The sequence below is a fragment of the Podarcis pityusensis genome, assembly GCF_964106645.2.
Source record: "Podarcis pityusensis genome assembly, chromosome: 5".
Classification (NCBI taxonomy): Eukaryota; Metazoa; Chordata; class Lepidosauria; order Squamata; family Lacertidae; genus Podarcis; species Podarcis pityusensis.
The window spans coordinates 32,920,381-32,941,323 of NC_138032.1; the positions used below are offsets into that span (position 1 = coordinate 32,920,381).

Below are 20,943 nucleotides of genomic sequence, written 5' to 3' on the forward strand. Positions count from 1 at the left end.
TTAAAATAAACTATAATAAATAATAATACCCAGTATTCCCTAACATATCTAATTAAAAGGTTATATAAACCAGGAAAGAACCTGAAACTGTAGCAAACTAGCTGCAAGGTATGTTGACACAGCCAGCTGGTTGTTTATGATAACTTTCCTGTATTCTTAATTAGTCCTCAGTTGACCTTTTAACTTATGTCTAAATTTGGAATTATATATTTTAACTCTTAAATATGCTCTTTAGAAGCCAGCAGCATTTACTACGGAACTCTCCTAGACAATAATCCATTTATTATAACATAGTCTTAAGGAGCACCAAGTATTCAGCTCATGGCCCACATGAAAGATAACAAATGGAAACAAAAGAATTTCTGTAAAAATCCTCTCATCAGCTATATCAATAACTGCAGTATAGTATCTAAAGATTGCATTGCACTACCAAATATTTGCAGGAAATCTCCCATTTTATTTAGTTGAAAATCAGTCCAGGTTTCCAGAACAATTTTATTTTACCATTAAAGAGCACATGGACTAGGCTAATTATTTTTTGAGGACCTCTGAATCTTGGGAGCAAACCTAAGACTGGATTTAGTGAAAAATGTAATAAGCATAGTTCATGAAAACTAATGGAATTGCCATCCTCAGTGCAAATTCAGATTAATTTTTTGTAACCATACTAATGTGATGATTATTTTTCCAACATGGAAGGGATATTATAATAATCTAATTATATTGTACCATAGATTCTCCATAGTCTGTGTCCTTGAAAAAGGACAGAATGCTCACAAGGAACATAGATTACCATAGCTCCATTATCTCCAAGATCTTAATGCATCTGATTCAAGATTTTAAGCCTTTAAAACCTTCTAAATGTTTCACCTCCCTACAGTGAACCCATAAGTTCATTAGAAATCCCTCAAGCACCTGCATAATATTAACTGTAGGAGGCTTTAATTCAACCCAATTTAGCAGTGTTACTAACATTGGCAGCAATCCCATAATTTTATATCGTGAAGTAGGCTGCTGCCTGTAAACGAATCATTGTCTAGTGCAACAGTATATCTTTAGGTGCTTTCCTTTCCCATTACAGACTGACAGCTCCTATGTTGGAATTTAAATTCATGAAAATGCTTGTAAATGCACGTTATTTATCTTTGAGCATTGACGTAATTTAGACTATTAGTGCTGAGAAACATCAGTAATTAAGCAGTATATAAAGAGCTGGAATGAATGAATAAATGAATGGTTTATATACTGGCAAGTCCATCAACAGTAGGCATTGAAGAATTCTATTAAGACACCTGATTTCTGTCACTGTTAGCCATTTACTCTTTGTGGAGTAAATAACAGACCATCCTATGAAAACCAGATAAGTTTAATTCTTTCCCTCCAAATTCGATGAACTAGTTAAAGGACACATTTTCCTCATAACAAGTTGCCCACATATCATAGCATTTCAACTGTATCAAATGAACAATATATCAAGAGCATTATGCATAGTATATTTATTATAGATCACCTGTTAATTTTCTCCTTAACACATCCTGTCCAGTACCCATTTGTTACATGCTACAACAATTCCATTTACTGTGTCTTTCAGTAAGGCCTTGTCTGCACCATTCATCTGAAGAACAGTTATTGCTTCCTCCACAGAATCCTAAGAACTGTGGTTTGTTAAGGGTGCTGAGAATTGTCTGGAGAACCCTATTGCCATCACAGAGCTACAATTCCCAGAGCGATTTAACAGTCAGTCTCTCTTCCCAGTTGGAGCTCTTGTAGTATTATTAACAACTTGTAGTTACAACTCTTAGCATCCTTTACAAACCATAATTTAAGAATGTGACCTTCTGAAATAAGGCAGGGAATAAGGCAGGACAAGTACAAAACAAAAACCTCATCTAAAAGAGCCCCCCAAAGTCTGCTCACTCCAACCTGAATTTTTCATGATCAAAATCACATTACCTGAGTGATCCAGAACATTTCCTAAACATCATCAGTGGGTTATATGATTCCTGACAATTCAGTCTTTCTGAAAAATGGAAACTGTTGCTCCGGGGCCTGACTTTCCTTGCTATATTAAGGGCAAATGAAAATTGGACAAGGGGGCACAATTACACTCTTTACACTAGTAACATATTGTCCTGGGAAACATGTTTCAAGTGAAAAGCTTCACAAAATGAACTTGCACCATTGTTTTTATGCCAAGTTTGTTCTAGTTTTAAAAGGTTAGAGGAGAGATAGAGGATGAGAGAAAGTTCTTGAGACTACGTGTACCTTCAATGTGCAGAATGTGCATGGAAAAAGAAGTGTTGGGGTCTGTATGTTTTATCAGATTATCTGATTTGGGTAAGTTTATTCTTCTACATACAGACATATCTCCTACTACATATGCAGTGGCGGAAATGTTGACAAGTGATTTCATTTCTGGCATTGGTGGATATACAGCAGAATAAGTTCTTGACAGAGGTCACTCTTTCATAGCTTGTTCACTGCTAGTTGCTTCACAAGGAAATATCTTCCTTAAAAGGTACAGTGGTGCCCCGCAAGACGAATGCCTCGCAAGACGAAAAACTCGCTAGACGAAAGGGTTTTTCGTTTTTTGAGCTGCTTCGCAAGACGATTTTCCCTATGGGCTTGCTTTGCAAGATGGAAACGTCTTGCAAGTTTGTTTCCTTTTTCTTAACACCGGTAATACTCGCGGAACGGATTAATTTCGTCTTGCGAGGCACCACTGTATATCAAATCTGTGTTCAAGCATTAGGATTAGTCCAGTTCAGATGTAACATGATTTTCTGTTAAGAGAATGGGCCAGAGCAAGCCTTCACTTCTCTATAAACAGACAAGAAAGTTTATAAATTGAATTTATGGTTGTAACAAACTAGTTTCCCATTATTCCAAATACTGAAAGCTGTACTTATTTCAAACTTCAGTTAGTTGAGAAATCATGATCCAAAACTGCTGCTTGATATGTGTTTCTTATAACTTACTACCTGTAGCTTGATCAACCATATTTAGATTAAGTATGTCACAGGTAGTGGATAATGGAACAGCCTCCAGTGAAAATTAGTTGCGAAACAAGTGAACACATCTGACAAGTAAGCAGTCATTTACCAACAGTGAAAGTACCAGAAAGTTAGTTAAATGGCATGACTATATTAATGAGGTGTCCATATAATTTAGCAAGTACAATAGGTCAACTGCATTTACTGACTTTTGTGTTAATCTTGGGGGAAATGATGGACTGAAAAATTCATATGTAATTGTGAAGACCACAAACCTGCAACCAAGTTAACCAGCAATTGTGGTTGTCCTGCCTTTGGATTAAGAATGTGAGGCCAAGTAAGAGAATCAGCTGTAGGATGAGTTTAAGTCACTGCCGAAGCTCTGGAGATAACACCCTATTCCTGCTTTAAGCAGCATAAAAGACCAAAAGAAATGTACTTTGATCCAAGAGCAATGCTCCTAAGCGTCATAAAATGATGGTGTATTCAAACTCACCCTTTAAGGACTATATACATGTTTTTCCTATTTGATAAAAAAAAGAAAAGAAATCTTGATAGTATGTCTAATCATACTTACTTGGAAATAACATAATCTGAAATCATTATTTCAAAATAAAGATTTAAATTTTCAGGTCAATAACTGAAGTGTATGGTATGCAAAAGACACAACCTTGATGGTAGAAAGTGAGGAGGACCCTTTTAATGAGGGTGAAAGAGGAGAGCACAAAATATGGTCTGAAGCTCAACATAAAAAAAAAAAAACTAAGATCATGGCCACTGGTCCCATCACCTCCTGGCAAATAGAAGGGGAAGAAATGGAGGCAGTGAGAGATTTTACTTTCTTGGGTTCCGTGATCACTGCAGATGGTGACAGCAGTCACGAAATTAAAAGACGCCTGCTTCTTGGGAGAAAAGCAATGACAAACCTAGACAGCATCTTAAAAAACAGAGACATCACCTTGCCAACAAATGTCGGTATAGTTAAAGCTATGGTTTTCCCAGTAGTGATGTATGGAAGTGAGAGCTGGACCGTAAAGAAGACTGATCACCGAAGAATTGATGCTTTTGAATTATGGTGCTGGAGGAGACTCTTGAGAGTCCCATGGACTGCAAGAAGATCAAACCTATCCATTCTTAAGGAAATCAGCCCTGAGTGCTCACTGGAAGGACAGATCCTGAAGCTGAGGCTCCACTACTTTGGCCACCTCATGAGAAGAGAAGACTCCCTGGAAAAGACCCTGATGTTAGGAAAGATTGAGGGCACAAGGAGAAGGGGACGACAGAGGAGCAGATGGTTGGACAGTGTTCTCGAAGCTACCAGCATGAGTTTGACCAAGCTGCGGGAGGCAGTGGAAGACAGGAGTGCCTGGCGTGCTCTGAATCATAGAATCATAGAGTTGGAAGAGACCACAAGGGCCATCGAGTCCAACCCCCTGCCAAGCAGGAAACACCATCAGAGCACTCCTGACATATGGTTGTCAAGCCTCTGCTTAAAGACCTCCAAAGAAGGAGACTCCACCACACTCCTTGGCAGCAAAATTCCACTGTCGAACAGCTCTTACTGTCAGGAAGTTCTTCCTAATGTTTAGGTGGAATCTTCTTTCTTGTAGTTTGGATCCATTGCTCCATGTCCGCTTCTCTGGAGCAGCAGAAAACAACCTTTCTCCCTCCTCTATGTGACATCCTTTTATATATTTGAACATGGCTATCATATCACCCCTTAACCTCCTCTTCTCCAGGCTAAACATGCCCAGCTCCCTTAGCCGTTCCTCATAAGGCATCGTTTCCAGGCCTTTGACCATTTTGGTTGCCCTCCTCTGGACACGTTCCAGTTTGTCAGTGTCCTTCTTGAACTGTGGTGCCCAGAACTGGACACAGTACTCCAGGTGAGGTCTGACCAGAGCAGAATACAGTGGCACTATTACTTCCCTTGATCTAGATACTATACTCCTATTGATGCAGCCCAGAATTGCATTGGCTTTTTTAGCTGCCGCGTCACACTGTTGGCTCATGTCAAGTTTGTGGTCAACCAAGACTCCTAGATCCTTTTCACATGTACTGCTCTCAAGCCAGGTGTCACCCATCTTGTATTTGTGCCTCTCATTTTTTTTGCCCAAGTGAAATACTTTACATTTCTCTCTGTTAAAATTCATCTTGTTTGTTTTTGCCCAGTTCTCCATGGGGTAACAAAGAGTCGGACACAACTAAACGACTAAACAACAACAACAGAGATATATTCCAGCCATCATTTTAGAGTTTATAAAAAAAACCCTGAGGAATATTTATCCCACATCAATAAATATTTATCCCACATCTAATGTCCACACCTTTTATTTTCAACCAATGGTACCACCACAGAAAAACATTGCTCTAGATTTTTAAGAAAATATATTAACAGCACAATTCTCTCTTTGTTTACTCAGAAGTAGCTTTGACAGTATTCAATGGAGCTCACTCCCTGGTATGTGTGTTTAGGATTGCAATCTAAGCCACTGCAGAAAATTCCATGTATCTCCAGAATGTGAAAGGAATGCCATGGACCAACCTCTAGTTGGAGGAAATGATTGACTTTTGACTTTGTTGCAAACTCATGATACAACAGTTCATTAAATATTTCAATATAATTATACAAAACAAAAATTCCATACTAAGAATCCATGGAGGAAAATCTAAATCAGGAAAATATAGACCATACTTCTGGAATAGGGACATTTTGTAGTTACATAAAAAGTGGCTGTGACAAAAATCAATACCAAAATAGATATGCTTCATTTGTTTATATCAAAGAGATACTTACAATTTTCCAACTAATACTATATTATGATATCCAGCAGAGAATCAATAAAAGGGTTGATAAAATTCAGAACAGATTTGAGGTATAGCAATTGAAGTTAAGTGGCTTCATCAATTAATTGTTGACAAGAAATGTCACAAGAAAAAAAAAAGTGAAGCTAGAATGCAGTCATAATAGAGTTCCACAATAACAATAAAAAAAGAGGAAAGAAGAAAAAGGAAGAAAAGTGCACTTGGAATCAAGGCTAGAACTATTATTATCTTCTATACAAGGCCCAAGAAACTGCATTTACCAGACAATCTCCTTTGATATAAAAATATAGGTGTGCCAGAAATAATTTGGACACACCATTCACTGCACTCTGAAGCATTTGTTTTCAGGACTCATAATGTGTGTTCAAGTTCACTTCTATCAACTCTTAAAATGTTTTCTCCGTCTTCATCCTAATATACGAAAACACTATTTCAAAGCTAACAATATGTGCATCCATTTGCAGGAACTGATTAGTTTATGGCAGAATTTAAGGGACCAGGGGAAGTTGAGTCATGCAATCTATATTGGTGACAGCTTCTACAAATGTAGGAAACTACTGTAACACAACAGGGGGGAGAAAATTGGATAATGAAAGCACAACAACTACAGTAAATACTACTACTAGAGGTATCACATAAATGGAAGGGACAGAGATTCTCAAGCCAAAGTGATAAATAAATCTTGATGTTCCAAAACCATACATCTTTAAATATGCACAAATCTCATATGTAATGCTCACGCTTTAAAGGTTTAAATAAAATGCTACATTTCTTGCACTGTTAACCAGACAGTAGTTTTATCCCATCTTTTTGTAACATCATTTAATGCGACAAAGAAGGTAGTCATTTTCTGTTCAAGAAGTTCATAATTAACTATATAGGAAAACAAATTGCAACTGTAAACTTCTGAAGACAGACATCTGTCATAAACAAACGACATTAGGAATCTTGAAACCCTCCATTAACACTTCCCATCTTGGTTCTGACTATAATAACTTAAAACACCATTAAGCATGATGCAAGTGATTGTAAAATATTCTTTATGTAGCTCACCAACTGCTTGCAAGCAAATGAGCTTAGTGTAGGCAATCATAATACACAATTTACATAAAGCAAACTCCGAATTGATGTTCTAACAAGTAGTTTCTAAACAGCCACAACCAAAAAACTTGCTGTATTACTTTCCTTATGATCTATTTTGTCTTTATAGTGAATGCACAACAATCATAAACATGCTTCATTTCAAGCTCTATGGGCCCAGGTTTCAAGTTAGATGGTTCGGCAAATGAGCATTGAAGCATAGCATTTGTGTGATGTGCTATCAGTATACTGCATACAAATTGTATAAATCCATTTGATGAGCTTCACACAAAGTTTATGGTGACATTGAAAAAAATATTTCTTACCTGCATATGGAACAGGGGCATCTTTGTCCAAAGCAACCAATGGAGGATCCAAAATGACTGTGTCATTGTTTTCAGTAATAACTCCATGATAAGATGTTTCAATCCATGGCTTGTGCTTGTTTACTAGGAAAAGAAAGGAAACAATTTTCATTAGTATGAGTTTCCCCTCCCCTTTCTCTTTTCAAGTTGCTTAATTACATGATTTGATTTTTATGGGCGGGGGAATCACTATAAAAATATAGAATGAGTCCCTCCTCAACCAAAATTTAGCTGCAAGTGAAACTGGTATGAAATGATTATTATTCCCATAATTAGCATTACACCATCAACACACTTAATGAACCCTGAATCCAGCAGCAATCCAGACAAGGAGTCAGATGCTGCAGAGGCACCACCTAGGGAACTGGACCAAGTTCTACTTCTAAGCTGACTGCTAGAGATCAGAGAACCACAGCAACTGAGGCTGGCAGACATGATTCTCCAAAGGGACCTTGGGGATCACCAGAGCTAGAGCCTGGAGCCTCACAAGTACCTTCCCCTGGGCCTGAAGAACCAGATGCCTCACATCCCACTTCTTCAGTCCAGTGGCACAGGGAGGAAGGCTATGGAATGGAGGAAGAGTGCCCATCTCCAGACCAGGGGATTGGTCCTTTAAGGCTCTGAAGTTCTCCATAAGGGGAAGTAGGTACAACCTGACAGAGGAAGTCTGAAAACAGAGAATAAGGCCTCAGTCTGCTCCCAACCCTTCTCAAAGTAAGTTACTCATTTGGAGCTTTCTGTGGTCCTGAAATTTCTGACCAGCCTTGCCTCCATCCTAGTCCTGTCCTGCCTCACCTCTTGCCTTTCCACCTTTTCTGTGGGGTTCAGCATTGGACTGGAACACAACAAAACAAACCCAGATCTTGCTGAGGCATTTTTTTTAAGTACAACAGATTGAAACTACTGTATTGTAAAGCCAAGTGAAATCAACTTCTTTCTGACATTATTGTCACACATACACACAGAGAGCAGATGCTTACGAAGCAGAGATGTGTGTGTGTGTCTTTTCTTCCAACTTAAAGAACCAGAAAAATGGTTTTTAAAAATGAAAAATCAACATTAGATATCAAATAAACTACTTCCCTTTCTAGTTATTCTGAAGCGACACACAAAGAGGAAAAGCATACCAGTATTTAAAAAACCAGGGGGGGAAATAAGGAGGAAACAAACAAGGGGGTAAGAGCTCTGATGGAATAGACAACTCAGGCAAGACAGTTGTATTTCCTTGCCCTACCTTGAAGTGACAGGAATGAAACCTAGAATCTTTTACATGCAAAGCATGTGGTACAGTACTGAGCTACCTCCTCTCTCTACAAAGAATAATCTTTCAACCTCATCAATGTCAAACTGCAGCAATCTATTTTTTTTAAAAAAAAAAGGCAATTCATTTACTGATAAGATTAATTAAAATCCTTCTGGAAAAAATGGAGGGGAAAATGTATTGAAAAATGCAGCTACCATATCTCCTTCACCTCTGAATTGATTATAGGATGTACTTTCAAGAGAGCACATACAGTTTCTCACTTTAGAATGTATTATAGTGTTAGTTTCACATAGAAGATCCTTACGGCATATATTCTGGGAAGTAATTAAATGTATGTGTTTTACTCCATGTTTTTATGAACATCTCCATCCTTGTGTTGTCAGGCAGGCCCATTAATCGAGAACGTTTTGCAAAGTACAGAAACGTGATTTGGTGATTGATCAAGCAGATGATAATGCAGCTGATATGAGTAGGGACTACAAGGGGAGGAGCAAGAGCCATCCCTCATCGATAGAGCACATACCCTGCATGTAAAAGATCCCAGGTTCAACTCTACAAATTCCCAGATAAATGACCAGGGAAGAAGTAACGAAACAGACCTCTGCTAGAGACACTGGAGAGCTCGACCAGTGGCCTGATTAGGGCCATATGGAAGTTTGAGAAATGGGGAACACTTTGAAATGAATCTCACAAACCACACCACCTAGACTAATGTGCACATCAGCATGTAGTAGACCTTCATATTCCACACTTCAAGATTTCACACTGTGGTCTGAGAGCTACCTTTAAAGCAGAAACACCATCTTGTTTTACAAGTAATAGCCACTCCATGAAGTCTGAATGCTCGGTTACCACCACCATTCTACACACAAAATGTATTGTGTGTGCATCTTCAGTGGACTTTTAATCTAATAGCAACTCTAACAGTACTTGGGCTTGGACTTGTTAGACATTGTAAGAACTCTATAGCCCCAATAATATCAGCCTTGAGTCAGCTGCCAAAGACAATGATGAAATAGAGGGTGTATTACAGCTCTTTGCTCCCAGAGACATGTTGGACCTCATCTTGAATTAAAAATGAGCATATTTCACAGGTTTTCTGAATTGTTTTCTATGAATATTAAAATCAGGCATAAAAGAGGAAAAGGAAGGATTAGGAGAAATTCAACATCATGCTCCTCCATTTTTTCCATCAGCACAAGCATTTCAGCTTGCACAACGGAACAATTTGCCCTCTCTTGCATGCTGTTCTGAGGGTTCTCTGGACCCTTTGCCAAGCTCATTTGGGGGGCACACAGGAGAAGTAGAGGGGAAGTCTGGTTGCATCAGCAGAACGCCTTGCATTGGCTCCTGCTAGAGCACCCACTTAGTGGAATTGGGCCCATTGTTTTATGAATTACAACCAATTACAGGGGGTTTGTTTTCTCCTGGTAGAGAATCCCAATATGCCTAATCCTTAAAAAAATTAAAATCTACAGGTTTATTGTAAGATAGGCACAGGTTTACATTCTGCAGCCAAGAATGAAGTATCAACCTTCCAATGAATTCTTGTTCCCACAACAAAGATACCTGTGTCAATTTTAAGTTTGATCAGAAAATCAATATCCATCTCAAATCATGGAGCATACTTAACATTTCAGCTATGTTCACACATTACAATAAACCATACTAAACGACCTGTTGAGCATGTGCAGATGGTTTCCACACTGTTCCTTCTGTAGGGTGCACAGGAGCAAAAAAACAAAACACATCACTCCTGACTTACTGTTACACATAAATTGGGGAAACACAGTTTGTTTCTCTCTAAACAAATCTTGATGTGAAACCAATGACAAGGGTGAAACTGGAACCATCTATATGTCCAGGGTAAATCATTAACACTGGTTTACTGTGACATGAGAACACTGCTGCACATTTTCCACTTCCTTAAGCACTGAAAACTGCAAGGGCAAAGTGACTGTTTAGTTTCCTTTCAGTGAGAGAGAGCTGGAGGCTTATCATCCATTTGTAATACTTGGGTTTTTTACGTATGCACAAGCAGAGTATAAGTGGCAGCAAATGAGTATGCCTATAAAGATCTAATGTGTTACCCCACATTAGATCTCTAGAAAGTTCCTCCATACCCCAAGGAACTTCATCTTCAGCCAACTTGGACCTTTCTCTATCTTTGTGTGCCAGTTGCAGAATCAAGACACCTACAGATGAACTCACATTAACTTAATCATCCACAACAATTAACAGTGCAATCCTGTGCAGCTCTACCCACTGAGTTCAATAGGACTTACTCCCAGGTAAGTGTGCAAAGAATTGCAGCCTAAGAAACATTCACATTCTTTTGTCAAAGGCCAGGCGTAGGCAAACTCGGCCCTCCAGATGTTTTGGGACTACAACTCCCATCATCCCTAGCTAACAGGACCAGTGGCCAGGGATGATGGGAGTTCTAGTCCCAAAACATCTGGAGGGCCAAGTTTGCCTATGCCTGGTCAAAGGCTCTAGCTCCCATTAGATGTCCCTTTAACAAAATCATGGTGAAGGTTCCATTTGTAGTAATCAGACAGCAAATGCACATCAGGTTGTTCAGAGTTTATGTATCTTCATGACCATGTGTTTCTCCATGATAAAATGTTCTGACTTTTAAATGTGATATTTAATGCAATTTCCTCTTTTTATGCATGCTTCCATTTTTCAAGAAAAAGGTTTTTGAAGGCTATTTCATTCTCACAGTACATCCACAAATTTCGGAACTCAACTGTCACACACCTTAAATGGTTTAGTCTTTATTCAGCATTGTGTGACCTATTCCTCCCAGCTCTGCACTTCAAAATGGTTTCTTATCTCCTGTTTGTTCTCCATCATATTCAGCTCCTCTCAGTTTCTGGGTAATACTCAACAATGTAGTCTATTTGCATAGAAATTAGGGTTTTATACAGTTTAGTCATGCAGAATATAACTGGGCAAGTCATTTCCCACTTCACTCTATTATTTGAAGTTTATTTCTGAGCAACTTTAGTAATCATGAAACTGAAACAGTAGTGTTTGGTTGAATGGCACAAACCTTTCATCACTATAATGAACACAATGAACTCTTAATATTTGTGAAAATTAGAAATTCTCTCTGACTGATCGTATCAAAATTATTGATGGCAACTTATGATTTTAGTATAAAATACTATTGTCATAGTTTTAAAAATCAATATTTGCCCTTGAATTCTGCAGTGTGCTTCTGAATGTACTTATAATGGATATTTTGCCTAAAGTTTTGTTTGCTTGCTTGCTTGTTTATTCTATGATGTTCCTTACCTTGATAGCTTAAGTTGACAATAACTCATTAACAAGTCCACTTATTTTCTTAATACATGGAAATTACCTAATGGCTTCTGCCTTATATTGTAAATTTTTCCTTTTCACAAAGGACACATGCAGTTTCTAAGAAGGAATTCTACTGCTACAAGCTGTATCAAGCTTTAATATATTAGATAGCATCCAAGGCTAATTAGGAATCAGACAACAAACAAGTCACAACTAATGCTCTAGGGATTAGCATACAGCAAATGCTTACAATTCTTAAATGTGCACAGTAACTGGACCAATGGAAACATTCAACCAAAATGGGGCAAAAACACTGATAAGAGCTGCTAGCAAACATCTAACTTGTATAATTTGCTTGACTGCTTTAAAATAATCTTTAATTACTTTCACATACGTATATTTTTGGCTCAACAGCTGAGCAATTAATTAGGTTGAAAATCCAATTGCACACTAACAGTAAAGAGAACACCACACCCCCAGGAAGATACAGATGCCTGTGTATATGCTTGTTTGTTGCGTATTTTTTTGCTCCCATGAGCTAGCAGCCCACATACAGTTTTGTTGATTAGAATGCTAATGCAGACATTATGATATTCTGCTGCATATATTCCTAGGGCCAGTTTTCGTGCTACACATTAAGAACTGATGTAGATATAAGTTCCAGTAAGGTACACATGTCTCACCAGACTTAATACAACAACAATAATAATTAATAAATGAATAAACAATTTACATAACCACAATAATCTCACAGCATTTTACAAGGATACAATAGGAAAAAGTAAAAATTTGTTAAAACTGCAAAATCAAACTTCTATTAAAATACCTGATGCAATAAAAACAGTTTTCAGTAGGTGCCAGAAGTTCAGTTGCTGCCCGACCTCAGCTAGAAGGGACCCACAGATTCTGATGGATACAAGCTGTGCACCTGAGCCATGGGGGCAGTGGCGAAGCTGCATGCTCCGCTACCAGGGGCAGAGAGCAGCCGGGGGCATGGCTGCTGCCCCAGGGGGTGTGACACGCACCCCGGGGGCGTAGTGTGCATCCGGGGGCATGGCATGCCACCCGTGGGGGCGTGGCATGCATCCCGGAGCGTGGTACGCCACCTGGGCAGGCGTGGCGCACATTCTGGGGGCGTGGCGCGCCGCCCGTTGGGGCGTGGCACCTGGCATATGGGGGAATGCGTGGCACGTGTCTGGGGGGGGCTGCCGTGATGGCATCCTACTGGAATAGTGGTGCCAATGGCGGTCTGCTCCCTCTGCACCCCCGTTCCTCCGCCAGTGCATGGGGGACCGATAACAGTGACTCCCGCAAAGACTGATCCATGATTAGGAAGGGATATAAAGGATTACCTTTACATTTGGGATACTTTACAGTTGGAACCAGTTGCATCTTTCAACTAACTTTCATTTTTATAAGTAAAATCAGCATAAAATGAAGAATAAAAAAGCTTACCATGTTATATTAATTTTAGTAGTTGCTGTCAAAAAAATAATTGACAAAAATCATACTTCTCATCTCTCTTACAACCTGGTCCGGAAATGCAGTCATAAATATACTATATAAATCATTGCTACAAAAGGCAGCAGAGGTTAAAAGCACCTTGATGCAGTTTTATAGAAATAAACTTTGACTCCAATTTTTCACAGTATATCCGAGTTTGCAGTTGCCATGCACTTTTGTTACAACGCAGAAATCATTCTTTGTGCTATTTCAGAAGGTCATGCTGCTATCATGTAGCACTTCACGGATAACTGTCGCAAAATTTGGATATTAAATCAGATCAAGGGTGTACTTACCCTTCATAGAAAGATATATCTAACTACAAAAACAGCACAAAATAGATTATTGCTATTCTTTATGTGACATGTTGGCTGCTGGGAGGGGCAGTGTCTGCGGTCTGGTGGGAGCTCTGGCAGCGAACATCCATCCACTGGGGCTCTCCCACGATACTAGCCAGTCATGGGCAAGCTTGGGGGCACTGCCTGGGGAGCAAATGAGCGGGGAGACTTTGTCTCCCTGGCTCCCCTTTGGTCTGCTTCCTGGGCTCTATCAGTCAGATCTTGGTCTCCTCACCCACCCACTTGTCACTCTATGAGTGGAACTCCCTGAAGGCAAGCAGGCAAGGCAAGCCCTGGCCATGTAAGACCTTTCTATGGAAGCCTTTGGTAGCTGTATTCAGGGCCTTTGGACAAATTGGGACTGTCTGGGCATTTTGCCTACCACATAGCAATTGCCGCAACTTGACAGCAGATAAGGCATTGGGGGTGTACGCTGAGTCTAGATGGGTGGCGGAGTCACAACCTACTCTATGTAAAGAATCAGGGTATCACATTAAAGGAATCCATGGTGGAGATTCTTCTGTCAGATGCCTAGATGGGGACTGATAGCTCCATTAAGGTGATACTGGGTGAGGTTTCCCTGATTTGGTGTGTGTCATAGGGCAATCTGTAACCTAGGTTAACGCTGCCAACATAGCTAACTAGCAGATGGGTTAGTTGATTCAGGATACACACCCAAAACCTGCACCAAAACCTGCTGACATATGTAATCAATAAAGTGTTGGCCAACTGGTTGCCCAGTTTTTCTTGCAATTTTCCCATGCTTAGGCCCTGCCACCTGCAGCTTCACTGTGTCTGGGTCCCACAATGAGCAATAGCGCACACCTCATTCTGGGGGCGAACGATGCAGACGTAAATAAGCTGAGGGAGATGAATAATATTTCCCCATAGATTTGGGGAATTTATAGGATCCCTTGTTAACAGTCCTGTATGGCACCATAGATGGTCCACGTGAGTGGTACAACCGGTTATATGGACCTGTTCCAAATAAACATGCCCAGCAAATAAGAAATATCTGAATAAAGTTCATATCTTTAATTACTGTGCAGAAGAGATAATTTTTCAGGCAGCAAGCGGAGAAAAGTGGCCATTACTATGTCACCAAAATGCAAGTTGGTAGGAAACAATTTGTGAATTGGGTTGCTCTTTAGCAATCCCACTTGAAACAGTGTTTATCCAGATGCTATTGGATTGTTCTGCTGTTATTTTCAAATTCACTTGAAAATGTGATTCCTGTGTTGCCCCAATGTAGTGAAACTGTCTTTTCTTTTCTTTTCTTTTCTGCTATATTCTTTATGTCAGATCTATGAAGGGCACAAACAATTTGCTTGATTCTTTCCCTGTCTTGCATCTGAGCTTTGCTGCCTGTTTTATAAGTATTTATTTATTTGTGTGTATCCCCTGGATCTACTGAACAAGTTTTTGCAGCTGTTTTCTTTGCATGGTGTATTACTGCCAAATGGTTGTATTAAAATTAAGAATCTTGCACACATTTTACAAGGCTTTTCCTTGACAGCTGGGTAGAAACGGTTCACTTTTATTACCACATGGGTAATAAAGTGCACAAGTAAATGCTCTAGCTTAAAAATCCTCTCAGAGCTTGGCACTAAATATATTACATTAATTCTTTTAGTCCTTGGACAAGAAATCATTAGGTATGGGCTATTACTTGCATTATCATTACATTACTGGATCATTATGAAAAATAAAAGTTCTAATCAGTATGGGCATTTATAAAGTGCAGTGCCGTGAAACCACCAACTTGGAAAACTTCAAACATTAATACCAGCTAGAATTAATAATAGTTTTTGAACCAAGGAAGGTTAAAATAAGGATTCGTTACAAGAGTTGGGCTGATTGCCGGTGGCTCATAAACAGAGTGTAATTAAATCCAAGGTCCATCCAAAATGGAAGCTATGGCTTAGCTCTAGAGGAGGACCATAATGGCTTTGACCTCCTCCCTAGGAACCTGCATGCTCGCACTAAGCCAATTTGGATTAGCATTATGTGCAAACTATACCTGTACAGTGGTACCTTGGGTTAAGTACTTAATTCGTTCCGGAGGTCCGTTCTTAACATGAAACTGTTCTTAACCTGAAGCACCACTTTAGCTAATGGGGCCTCCCACTGTTGCTGCGCCGCCACCGTTCGATTTCTGTTCTCATCCTGAAGCAAAGTTCTTATCCCGAGGTAGTATTTCTGGGTTAGCGGAGTCTGTAACCTGAAGCGTATGTAACCTGAGGTACCACTGTATATGCAAGTCATAGTTTTATTTCATAGGTTGTTATACTGGCATACAGGAATGATGGAGAATTTTGATGAAAATTTAAAAAAATGAGGTGGGAATTGCTGTGGTCTGTGTGTTCACCTGTGTTCAGGAACAGGAATAAATCAAGTGAATCCTTTGCTACTTTACATGTCTAGTTCATCAGCCCATATTCATCATGCCTTCTCAGTTGTGTTGCTGTAACAGCTATCAGAAACCACATGAATCATATATTCCAAATGACATGGAAAGGCTTTCCTGCGAGCTATGCTATGCACACAGTATGGAAGCAAGGCTCAGAGACAGTGCTGAGATACCCAAGGTCTAGAATCTTTTTTTTTTTTTTTAATGATATTTATTAAAGTTTCAAAGAAAAAATTACATATATAAAAAAAGAAAAAAAAGAAATAAAAAAGAAAAAAATACAAAATACAGAAAAAAGATAGAAAACACTTAAAAAAACAAAAACACATCGATCTTTCCATAACTTACATTTCATTTCCTTACTTCCCTGACTTCCTCACACCTCCCTTTTTTGTATTCCAGTTCTATTAGTTAATTCAGCAATTCCTTTCCCTCTTTGTTTTTGTCTTAATCCTTTAACTTAACATATTATAACTTTAGATTCTCATCTGTTAACAATCCATTTGTACATACACTTTTATAACATTGCTGCTAAGACCACTTAATTTCATTCTGACATCATTCTAACATTCATTAATTTTGCAATATTTCTGTAAATAGTCTTTAAATTTCTTCCAATCTTCTTCCACCGACTCTTCTCCCTGGTCTCCGATTCTGCCAGTCATTTCCACCAGTTCCATATAGTCCATCACCTTCATCTGCCATTCTTCCACAGTGGGTAAATCTTGTGTCTTCCAATACTTTGCAATAAGTATTCTTGCTGCTGTTGTGGCATACATAAAGAAAGTTCTGTCCTTCTTTGGCACCAATTGGCCGACCATGCCCAGGAGAAAGGCCTCTGGTTTCTTCAGTAAGGTATATTTATATACCTTTTTCATTTCATTATAGATCATCTCCCAGAAAGCCTTAATCCTTGGGCATGTCCACCAAAGGTGAAAGAATGTACCTTCAGTCTCTTTACATTTCCAACATTTATTATCGGGCAAGTGATAGATTTTTGCAAGCTTGACTGGTGTCATGTACCACCTGTATATCATTTTCATAATATTCTCTCTTAAGGCATTACATGCCGTAAACTTCATACCTGTGGTCCATAACTGTTCCCAGTCAGCCATCATTATGTTATGTCCAACATCTTGTGCCCACTTAATCATAGCATATTTAACCGTTTCATCCTGAGTATTCCATTTCAACAGCAAGTTATACATCTTTGACAAAATCTTAGTTTTGGGTTCTAACAGTCCTGTTTCTAATTTTGATTTTTCCACCTGGAAGCCTATTTTCTTATCCAAATTGTATGCCTCCATTATCTGATAATAATGAAGCCAATCTCGCACTTTGTTTTTTAGTTTCTCAAAGCTCTGCAATTTCAGTCTATCTCCCTCTTGTTCCAGAATTTCCCAATATTTCGGCCATTTGGCCTCCATATTGAGCTTTTTCAGAGCTTTCGCTTCCATCGGTGACAGCCACCTTGGGGTTTTATTTTCCAGTAGGTCTTTATATCTTATCCAGACATTAAACAATGCTTTCCTGACAATATGATTTTTAAATGCTTTATGTGCTTTGACCTTATCATACCACAAATATGCATGCCATCCAAATACATTATTAAAACCTTCTAAGTCCAAAATGTCTGTGTTTTCAAGAAGCAGCCATTCTTTCAGCCAGCAAAAAGCTGCTGATTCATAATAAAGTTTAAGGTCTGGCAGGGCAAATCCACCTCTTTCCTTTGCATCCGTTAGTATTTTAAATTTTATTCAAGGCTTCTTGCCCTGCCAGACAAATCTAGAGATATCTCTCTGCCACCTCTTGAAACAATCCATTTTGTCCAAAATTTGCAATGTTTGAAAGAGAAATAACATTCTAGGCAATACATTCATTTTTATCACAGCAATACCGCCTAGCAGTGAAAGCTTCAAATTTGACCAAATTTCTAAGTCTTTTTTTCACTTCAGCCCAGCATTTTTCATAATTGCCTTTAAATAGATTCCCATTTTTTGCTGTCATGTTAATCCCCAGGTATTTCACTTTCTTAACCACTGTTAAACCTGTCTCATTCTGAAACCTCTCTTTCTCAATCACAGTTAAGTTTTTCTCTAAGACCTTTGTTTTTAACTTATTCAATTTAAATCCTGCAACCTGACCAAATTCTTGAATCAGTTCCAAAACCCTTTTAGTACTAGATTCTGGCTCCTGCAATGTCAATACTAAGTCATCTGCAAATGCTCTCAGTTTGTACTGTTTAGCTCCGACTTGTATACCTTTAACCAATTGGTCCCTTCTAATCATATTCAGCAGGACCTCCACGACCGATATAAATAGCAATGGGGAGATTGGGCAACCTTGTCGTGTCCCTTTTTCTATCTTAAATTCCTCTGTCACCACGTTATTTACAATTAATTTAGCCTTTTGTTCTGAATAAATTGCACTTATACCGTTTTCAAAGCCTTGGCCTACCCCCATCCCCTGTAGGTTCTTCTTCATGAAACTCCAAGAAATATTGTCAAAGGCTTTCTCCGCGTCCACAAATATCAAAACTGCCTTGGTATTTATATTCACTTGTAGTTTTTCTAAAATATTGATTATGCTTCTCACATTGTCAGACAAATGTCTACCCGGGAGAAAGCCTGCTTGATCTTTATGTATCTCTTCCATTAGGACTCTTTTTAGTCTTTTAGCCAAAATGTCTGCAAAGATTTTGTAATCCACATTGAGCAGTGATATGGGGCGGTAGTTCTTAAGCTGGGTCTTTTCAGTCTCTATTTTCGGTACAAGTGTAATATACACTTCTTTCCACGACTCTGGTGCCCTTTTCCCGCCCATTATTTCGTTACAGACTTCCTTTAAAGGTTGTACTAGCCATTCCTTCAAGGATCTGTAGTATCTAGAAGTCAGTCCATCCGGTCCTGGAGATTTACCTAGTTGCATATTCTGAATGGCACCTTCCACCTCCTGTTCAGTTATTTTATAGTTCAGCATTAATTTATTTTCTTGAGAGATTTTTTGTAATCCATTTGTTTTCAAAAATCGGTTTACATCAATTTCTTTCTGTGGCCCTTGTGTATATAGTTGTTTAAAATACCTCTGGAAACAATTTCTAATCTCAACTGGGTTCTGTATATTCCTTCCTTCCACTTCTAAATTTGTGACAGTATTTAGTTTTTGTCTTTTTTTCATTTGCCAAGCCAACAATTTCCCACATTTATTAGCCGACTCAAATGTCTTTTGTCTCATTTGTTTAATTTTCCATTCTATCTCCTGATTCATCATTTTCATGTATTGTACTTGATATAACTTTATTTCTCTCAAAATCTCTTGTGACTTTGGTTTTGCTCTCAATTTCTTTTCACTTTCCTTTATTTTCTCCAATATTTTATCCTTCTTCTCATTTTGGATTCTCTTCTTTAATGCATTCTGTTGTATCAAGAACCCTCTCATAACAGCTTTGCTTGCGTCCCAGATTACTCTTTTTTCAACATTGGTGTTCATATTTATCTCAAAATAGTCTCTCAAGGTTTTTTGGGCCTTCTTAATGACTTCTTCATCTCTAAATAAGGCATCATTCATCTTCCATCTGAAAGAGCCGGTTGGTGTTAGTTTCATCTCCATCTTAACAGCATTATGGTCGGAGCAGGTTTTTGGGCAGATTTCCGCTTTTCTTGTCTTTGGTGCCATTCCTCTAGTTAGCCATATTTGGTCAATTCTTGTCCATGTCAGTTTGGCTTCAGAAAAGAAGGTTCCCTCTCTGGCCAGGGGATTCTTTGTTCTCCAGATATCAACTAAGTCCAAGTTGTCTGTCATCTCAAAAAAAGTTTTCGGTAGTCTACCATCTTTAGTGACTACCTGTCTTTGTGCCTTATCCATATGTGTAGATACCACTCCATTCATATCTCCCATCAAAATCACATTATAGTCCAAATAGTCCATCAAGGTCTCATGCAACTTTTTAAAGAATTCAGATATCCCCTCATTTGGTGCATAAACTCCTACTATTAAGAATTTCTCTCCTTGTATTTGAATTTCAATTGCCACAAATCTTCCTTGGTCATCTTTAAAGATAAATTTCAGTAATAGTCTCTCCTTTGCATAAATCACTACTCCTCTTTTTTTAACTTTATCCAAAGAAATAAATTCCTGGGCCAGTCTTTTGTTGATCAATACTTTCCTGTGTAACCTTGTTACATGTGTTTCCTGTAAGCAAATCAAGTCCAATTGTTCCTTTTTTAATAAATGAAACACAGATTTCCTTTTCTGAGGGGAGTTGAGACCATTACAATTCCAGCTTAATAGTTGCAGAGCCATGATGTAGTTACTTTACTTCTCCTCCAACTGCACCAAGTGCCTGTTCCTGTTCTGTCGGTGGTATCACCTTCTCTGGGCAGTCTTTTAATCCAAAAGGTAGTTTTGCTATGTCTAATATTCCTCTTTCTAGTGCTCTTAACTCTTCTCCAGATTCTTTCTGCAGGTCTTCTCCGTGGTCTCTCAAAAATCTTTCTTTGTCGCCCTCTGATCTTATTTTTATCTTTCTTCCTTTGAAACTAAAGGAAAGGCCTTGGGGGAATTCCCACCTAAAGATGATTTTGTTGCTTCTCAGCAGGGCAATCAGATCTCTATAATTGGATCTAAGGTCCAAAAGATATTTCGGAATGTCCTTAAATATCTCCACCTTTGACTGATGTATTTCCAAAGTCTTCTGGAAGTGCAGACTCAAGATTTTGTCTCTCTCCTCTTTTGTTCGGAGGGTGATCAAACAGTCTCTCACCCTGTTCTTCTTCCCTCCTCTTCCAAGCCTGAAAGCGCTCACTATCTTAAAGTTGTCCTTCTCCAAGTCTGGATTCCAAAAGTCTGCAAATTC

The 20,943-nt window shown here is 38.7% G+C and overlaps 1 protein-coding gene across 1 annotated transcript in view; it reads right to left on the reverse strand.

Moving 5' to 3' along the window:
• The window catches only part of CLSTN2 (calsyntenin 2), a 331,857-nt gene that overhangs the window by 204,818 nt on the left and 106,096 nt on the right, over positions 1 to 20,943 (reverse strand). Inside the window, exon 2 of the mRNA XM_081006884.1 lies at positions 7,226 to 7,348. Within this exon, the coding sequence (XP_080863010.1) occupies positions 7,226 to 7,348 (123 nt within the window). The remainder of the gene's footprint in view (positions 1 to 7,225; positions 7,349 to 20,943) is intronic.